This window comes from Orycteropus afer, unplaced genomic scaffold (assembly GCF_000298275.1).
Source record: "Orycteropus afer afer isolate SDZICR_OR568_19922 unplaced genomic scaffold, OryAfe1.0 scaffold00291, whole genome shotgun sequence".
Lineage (NCBI taxonomy): Eukaryota > Metazoa > Chordata > Mammalia > Tubulidentata > Orycteropodidae > Orycteropus > Orycteropus afer.
In genome coordinates, this window is record NW_006921878.1 from 527,996 (window position 1) to 535,756 (window position 7,761).

At 53.8% G+C, this 7,761-nt stretch overlaps 1 protein-coding gene across 1 annotated transcript in view; it reads left to right on the top strand.

Annotated features, from left to right (window-relative positions):
• The window catches only part of DOT1L (DOT1 like histone lysine methyltransferase), a 49,198-nt gene that overhangs the window by 1,773 nt on the left and 39,664 nt on the right, over positions 1-7,761 (top strand). The window contains exons 2-3 of the mRNA XM_007951066.1: positions 5,721-5,795; positions 7,145-7,208. Coding sequence (XP_007949257.1) covers positions 5,721-5,795; positions 7,145-7,208 — 139 coding nt within the window. The remainder of the gene's footprint in view (positions 1-5,720; positions 5,796-7,144; positions 7,209-7,761) is intronic.

Here is a 7,761-nt window from a genome sequence, read left to right on the forward strand (position 1 = left end):
AGGGTCTGTGAGTGGTCTGCACCGTGGATCTCGTGTCGGGGAGGGTCTGTGAGTGGTCTGCACCGTGGATCTCGTGTCGGGGAGGGTCTGTGAGTCGTCTGCACCGAGGGTCTCGTGTCGGGGAGGGTCTGTGAGTCGTCTGCACCGAGGGTCTCGTGTCGGGGAGGGTCTGTGAGTGGTCTGCACCGAGGGTCTCGTGTCGGGGTGGGTCTGTGAGTGGTCTGCACTGAGGGTCTCGTGTCGGGGAGGGTCTGTGAGTGGTCTGCACTGTGGGTCTCGTGTCGGGGAGGGTCTGTGAGTGGTCTGTACTGTGGGTCTCGTGTCGGGGAGGGTCTGTGAGTGGTCTGCACTGCGGGTCTTGTGTTGGGGAGGGTCTGTGAGTGGTCTGCACCATGGGGACAGATGTGTCGGGGTGGGTCTGTGAGTGGTCTGTGAGTAGTGAGTCCTTGGCAGCACTGAGCCTGCTCGGCGTGTGAGCCTGTGAAGAAGAGAGCCAGTGTCTCGCAGGAGAAGGAGGGTGGAAGACTTCTCCCCCTGCAGTCTTTGTCAGTGACCTTCCTCCCCATCCTTGGACCTTTAGAACTCTGGTCCTCTGAAATCCTGTACCATGTGGAATTCTCTCGCTTCTTGTTGGGGTAGTCACAGTTTGCAGCCTTGTTCTACTTTGGGACCTGCAGTCAGGCTGTGTATGTGTACACGTGGCCCTGGGGGCCCTGTATGCTGCTGTTAGGAGCAGAGGTCCTGAGTCCAGCCGCTTGGCTTGGATCCCACTTCTTCCCTTTCTGCACATCAGTCTGTTGCCCTGAGCTTGGTTTGGTCTGCTTGTGGGACAGAGCAGTGCTGCCCTGCAATGTTGTCCTGAAATCTGAGTGGAATAATTTGTGTATGTTACATGGTGAGGTCTGACATGGGGCTGGTGTTCAGAAGGTGGGACCTGCATAATCCATGGGCTAAGCAAGTGGTGCTTAGGAGCTCTGGTAGCATAGTGCCTAAGGCATCTGACTGCTAACCAGAAGGCTGGTGGTTCAAACCCACCAGCCACTCCTTGGAAGGAAGATGGGGTGATCTACCTCCGCAGTGATACTGCCTCGGAAACCCAAGGAGGGGTCGCTATGAGTCGGGTCCGACTCGACGGCACATAACAACAACAACAACAACAAGAACAAGCAGGCGGTGGGCTAGTAGGGATGGTTGCCTCTGGTGTCATTCATCAAAAGGAGCAAGAAGGCTGCTGGCTAAGAAGTGGAGTGCAGCGCTGTAGCCCAGACCTCAGGGCACCCCTGTAAGCGGTGGGTCTCCTCAGCTCAGCCTTTTGCCTGTAAAGTGAGAACATGCGATTGCCACACAGGGTGGTGAAGATGAGATGAGGGGACCGTACCAGAAACAGTGCTCAGTGCACAAGCCATCCCTGGGGAGCAGAAGCTTCAGGAGCTCCTTAAACGTGGGTTGGAGCAGCACCACCTCTGTGGACTTCCCGCGTGAAGTGGTGCAGGAATCTGCCTCTCCTCGAGCTTTTAAGAATGGATGTCCTGTCAGTTCTAAGGCACCTGGCAGCCTTTAGAGACGCTGGAGAGAGAGCATGGTGGGTGCGCTAACAGGCAGGTCTGACGAAGGCCTGTGGGGCAACAGGCTTCTTCCTGCACGGAGACGAGAGGCATTCTTCCGGCAGCTCAGCGCCGAGGCCCTGCTCGGTTGGCTGTGTGGTAGCCCCGTGAGGCGGAGCCTCGAGCTCACAGATGGAACATGCTCACCTCTTGTGGGAAGGAACCAGGAGCTGGAGCTGGAGGACACCATTAGAAAGTAACACCACCGCCCGTGTGTCACGGCAGAACTGTGCTCCGTGGGGTTTCCAGTGGCTGCCCTTCTGGAGGAGATCTCCAGGCCTTTCTTCCAAGGTGCCTCGGGGTGGACTCTAGCCTCTCACGTTTTACTTAGCGGTTGAGGGTGTTAATTGTTCACACTACCCTGGGGCTCCTCTTTGTCTGTTGGTTGCTGTCGGTTGATCCGACTCAGCCCCGTGTGTGCAGAGGAGAATATGCGCCGTATAGGCTTTCTGGGCTGTGACCTTCTGGGAGCCAGGCCTTTCTTCTGGGGCACCTGTGGGTAGGTTGAGCATTTCACTTTTGGTGCCATCCAGGGTTGACTCCTTTGTGTTAGTTTACAAAAATGGGACTCATTTTGTATGTTGACTTTGTGTCCTATGACCTTGCTAATTCACTTACATTCTAGTGGATTCTCTGCGCTCCTGAGGACTTGCTCCACGGCACGTGGTGTCTGTGAATGAAGACAGGCACAGATGATCCCTGTGCTGCTTATCTGGTTTTCTTGGCACGGTGCACTGGCTGTTGATGCCATGTGCTGGCTGGTCAGTTCCGGCTCAGTGCCCCGTGTGCCACAGTCGAGCTGTCCCCAGGACAGCTTTCTTGGTGGTAATCTTTATGGAAGCTGATCACCGGGTCTTTGTCCTGTGCAGCCACTGGGTGGGTTTGAACCACCAACCTTTTAGGTTAGCAGCCGAGCGTTTAACTGTTGTGCCGCCAGTTCCCCTTGTTCCTCTGGCTGAGACCTCTGATAACCAAGCTGAAGAAAAGTGGTGACTGCAGACATCCTCACCTTGTTCCTCTCAGAGAGGTTGGGAGCGTGTGCCAGCTCTCTCCCCAAGTGGTGTGAGCTGTGGGCTGGACCTGTCCACCAGGTCTCCTGAGGAAACTGCATGTGGTGTCTGAACAGAGGGAATTGCTATAAAGAAGGTGAGAGGAAAACAGAACTCCAGTGCCTCTCAGAGTTGCTCCAGGACATGGCCGCCACTCTTAGGGCTGGGGAAACCAAGGGAGCTGGTGTGCTTACCAACTCCCAGCTGCCAGGACTGTGGCACTGAAACGCCCACCTCAGTCCGCCCGGTGCTTTGAATGTGGTGGGGTCTCCTGTGGCCAGCTGGTTGCTGGGGTGGGGGTGGAGGGTTGGAGGAGGGAGAGCAGCATGAAGGTGACTGCCTGTCGGAAAACCTTTCACTGGGCTGGGACCACCATGGCGCCCTCGTGTGCGTCACAGCAGAACTGCACTCCCCGGGGTTTTCAGTGGCTGATTTCTTTTGAGGTACCTCCTGGTGGACTGGGACTTAGAACCCTGGGGATAGCAGCCAAGCACGTGAACTTGTGTGAACGACCTTTGGGCCGCCAGCAGACAGGAGAGATCTCGGTCCATCCTTCTGCACTCTTGGGCCTCTTCGCATGTCCCTGCTGGCCGAGGGTCGGTGACTTTGTTGCTGACTGACGCCAGCTGAGTAATTGCCTGCCTCTTATTACGGGGAAGACATTTCTTCCTTTCTTTTCGGGATAGTATATTTACGTATCTGTGTATAATTTGAATAAACATGCAAATCAAAAAAGGTGGTTTGGTTGCTTTTCTAGTCCTGTAACACTGAATGCTGGGTAAAGTAGAGGATCAGTGAAAGGGGGAGGGCCCTCAAAAAGAGATTCACACAGTGGCTGCAATGGTGGGTTCTTTTGATAGCAGGGATTGTGAGGCTGGCAAAGGACTGGCCAGTGTTTTGTTGTGTTGTACATACGGTCGCTGTGAGTTGGAGCCTGCTTAACGGCACCGACAACAGCAACAACACAAGATAAAACTGAAAAGAAACCGACGAGGAAGTGGGAAGACACCTGTTACATTGTGGAGAACTGTAGTGGATGCGGCGAAACAAAATGCATACGGACTGCTATGTGGAATATGAATTTGCTCTGTAAACTTTCACCCACACCACAATAAAAATTTGGGGGGAAAATAGAAAAAAAACACTTTTCAGGTGTTTATGCGGCTGTTGTTAGGTGTCATCAGGTCAATTCCAACTGACAACGACCCCGTGTACAATGGAAGGAAGCCCTGCCTGGGTCTATGCCGTCCTCACAGTCCTTGCCATACCCCTGAGTCCATCGCTGCTGCCACTGTGTCAGTCCATCTTGTTGAGGGCCTTCTTCTTTAAATTGACCCTCCACTTTGCCAAGCATGACATCCTTCTCCAGGGACTGGTCCCTCCTGACAACGTGACCTAAGTAGGTGAGACGAAGTCTGGCCATTCTCGCTTCCAAGGAGCATTCCGGCTGCACTTCTTCCAGGACAGATGTGTTCATTCTTCTGGTAGTCTGGTAGTTTTCAGTAGTCTCCGCCAGCACCACAACTCAGAGACATCGACTCTTCCGTAGTCTTCCTTGCTCACTGGAGGCCATTTGTGTCTGTTTCTGGCTTCCTGAGAGGTGGGCTTTGTTTTGTTGTCATGAGTAGGTATGGAGCCTGTCACTTGCATTTTCTGCATCTGTTGACATAATCACGCTATTTCTTAGCCCTCGCTCCTGTCAGTGGAGGGGCTGCAGCACTGAATAGTAGAATGTTAAACAGCTGGGCATTCTGTGTAAACACCACTTGGTCATGGCTGTTGGGTTCAGTCGACTGTTTTCAAAGGAGCTCTGTGTTTTTGTTCATGAGGGATGTTGGCTGTAGATTTCGTTTCTTGTAATGACTGGCTTTGGTATTAGACTAATGGTGGCCTCATAAATCCTTGAACGGATTTTTTTTGGCATTGGCGTTTCTTCTTAAATCTTAGACAGAATTCACCAATGAAGCCCTCTAGGCCTTCAGTTGTCTTGGTTAGAAGGCATTCATTAGGACTCCAGGTCTTTAATAGATAAAGAAAGGGCTGTTCAAACGTCCTGTTTCTTCTTGTATTGGCTTCGGTCTTTAGTGTTTTTCAAAGCATTTATTCACTTCATCTAAGTTGTCAAATTGATTGGCTCCCATTTTCACAACACTCCTCGTTCTCCTTTTATCTGAAAGCTGTGGAGTGATGACCCTTTCATAGTTTTTTTTTTCCCTCCAGATTGTGTCAACTAAGGCTTTAACATTACAATTGGTTGATGTATTTTTCTAAATCTCTTTTAATCTGTAGGTTCTCCCTCATCTCTTTTTCTTACATTGTTTGTTCAAGAAGCCCAGTTATTTGTGATTAATTCCTGAAATAACAGTTGTTTTTAGTTTCTATTAGACAGGTTTTTTTCCAAGCTCTCTGCTTGGAGCCCACTGGTCTCCTAACATGTAAATCCTTCAGCTCCCAGCAGCCAGCAGTGTTTACGCTCGGAGCGACAGAGAACGGTTGCCATACAGCCCCGCATTCATTTGCTGTAGTGCATCTCTTTTCCCTTTTATGTTGGAGTTGAGTACTGAGGACTTTTCGTTTTTGTATCTGAAGAATAAAAGGTGTTTAAGGAGCCTGGTGGTACAATGGTTAAGTGCCATGTTACTAACATAAAGTTTGGTAATTTGAAGACAGTCCTGGCGATCTGCCCCTGTAAGGATTGCCAGTTGCTGTCGAGTCGATCCCCTGTGTGTGACAAGAGTGGAATGGCTCTGTAGGGGACCCTGTGCTGTAACGTGTTTGGAAGGCAGTCACTAGGTCTTTCTCCCAAGGAGCGGCTGGTGGGTTCGAACTGCTGAACTTTGGGTTAGCAGCTGAGCACTTCACCACAGTGCCACCAGGGTTACTTCTGTAAAGACGACAGCCTAGGAAGCCCTCTTTGGCAATTCTAGTGTGTCACATGGGCCGCTGTGAGTCAGAATCAACTTGGCAGCACCCAATAACAGGTACAATGACAACAGTGTTAAAGGATGTAGAGAGGAAAGAGCAGGGGTTGGTGGTGACCCTGGCTGTTTGTGCTTGTCTTTTTCAGGTGGGTCTGTGAGGAAATCCCAGACCTGAAGCTGGCCATGGAGAACTACGTTCTGATTGACTACGACACCAAAAGGTGAGAGGGCTGCTGCCTGCCGTCCCCACTATGGGCAGCACGGGGCTGCACGGGCCTCGCGCAGCTGTTCCTCGATGGTGCACGCCGATCCGCGCTTTCCTTTCAGAGCTGGCTGCCGATGCCGAGAGGTTATTTTGGTAGAAATGTTTATCAAACATTGGCAGATGCTGTCAGCATGGGGACAGAATTGGAAACTCGGCGTTCAGAAACTTGAGTCGGTGTGTGTGAAATGACTCTTTCTGGAGCTGGCTGGTGCCAGCCGTGTGAGCTGCGGCCTGGCCTCAGTCTCCTCTGGCTCCTTGGCCAGCCCCAGGTTGGCGCTGACTCGACTTTGGCTGCATCCAGCAGTTTCCTGGCGGCCCTCTCCTGACCCTTGCCCTGGGGAGGGGTGAGGCCATCTCTGGAATGCTGGCCGGGAATTTCTGTGTTTTTCTAGGGGAGAGAGGGGAAGCATTCCACGCTCTGGGCCGGGCCACACAGTCTGGGAGCACAGCTGCCTCTGGGGCATAGGGCACAGCACAGCCTGAGCAGCCCCAGGTCCCTGTGCAGGGCTCCCTCCGGGTTGTCTCCATTCCCTGTGTCCTAAGGGGCTGCTCTGGGGGCCGACCTGGGGTTTCAGCCTCAGTGAACAGCCCCCGTCCCTCTCCTCTTGTCCTTCTCCCTGTTTCATCAGCTGTTGCCACTGAGGTAGCAACTCCCTCTGTGTGTGGAGGGTGTTGGGTGGCCCACACACATCAGTTGGCACTAAGCCGGTGCTGTAGATTCCATGGTAAGCCCCCTGTACCTCAGGGTGAGGTGGGTGTGGGCAGCGGCACCTCCAGCCACATGGTCGAGATTTTTTGTCAGTGAGGCCCTGAGCAGTGAGTGTAGGCTGTGGTGGTGGTTTCCTCTTGGGACTGGCTTCTGGGAGCAGCTGGGGCACAGTGTGTGAGGCCAGGGTTGCAGGCAGCACAGCCACCGTGCCACAGTGCCCAGCGTGTCTGGGACTCTATGCACATCCACCCAGGACAGTTCTGCCAGGAAGAAGCCATGCGGGTTGAAAGAAAGATGCAGAAGGATGCATAGAAGGCATTGTGCACGAGGTCGGCCCGAGGCCCTGTGAATGGAGGATAGGCCTCTCTTCACCCCGCCCGGGTCTTTTGCACACTCACAGCCCGAAGCCCCACTGATGCACTTCCCTCCTCTGGCTCCGTGTTTGCGCCCCACTGTCCCCTCTTTTTCCCCATCTAGCCTGGTGGGCAGGCCTCTACCCTAACTTTTTGCCTCTGGGACCTGCCTCAGGGCTGCATGGGAGCCCAGGCCTGCCTTGCTGTTCCCAGAGGAATGATGGCTCCTCCCCTGCCTTTCAGCTTCGAGAGTATGCAGAGGCTCTGTGACAAGTACAACCGGGCCATCGACAGCATCCACCAGCTGGTAGGTGCTCCATCCGCCTCCACAGCCCCACCTGCTACAGGGTCACCAAGCCACACGTCTACCACAGGGAGCCTCAGCGGGCACAGGGGGCCTCAGGACCACGGTCCAGCGACAGGGATTTTACGGGTGACACTGTGATGCTGATGTTGGCACTGGGCACAGACAAGGCCCTTGGCCAGGCAGTGTATGCGCAGACCCTCCCCAGACAGCACTGGGATGAGCACGAGAGTCAGCGCACTGTGCCCACTGCCCTTGGGGCAGCTGTGAGTGGTCATTGCCCATGGCATGACTGTGGGTGCTGTTCCAGATGCCAGATGGGGCCCAGAACCCCAGCTACAGAGCGGAAGCTTTGTCTGGGCCCCCGCTGGTTCTCCTCAGGACAGATGTTTTGTCTGAGGCAGCCTTTCTGAGGCCAGAGTTGCAGAGCATGCCAAAGTCAGTGGGGTTGAGTGAGCCCTGTGGTCCTATCTCAGGGGTCCAGGCAGTAGGCACTTCTGCACAGTGTGGGTTGTGCCAATGAGTTGGGCCTGGGGAAGCCTAGTGGGAGGAGAGG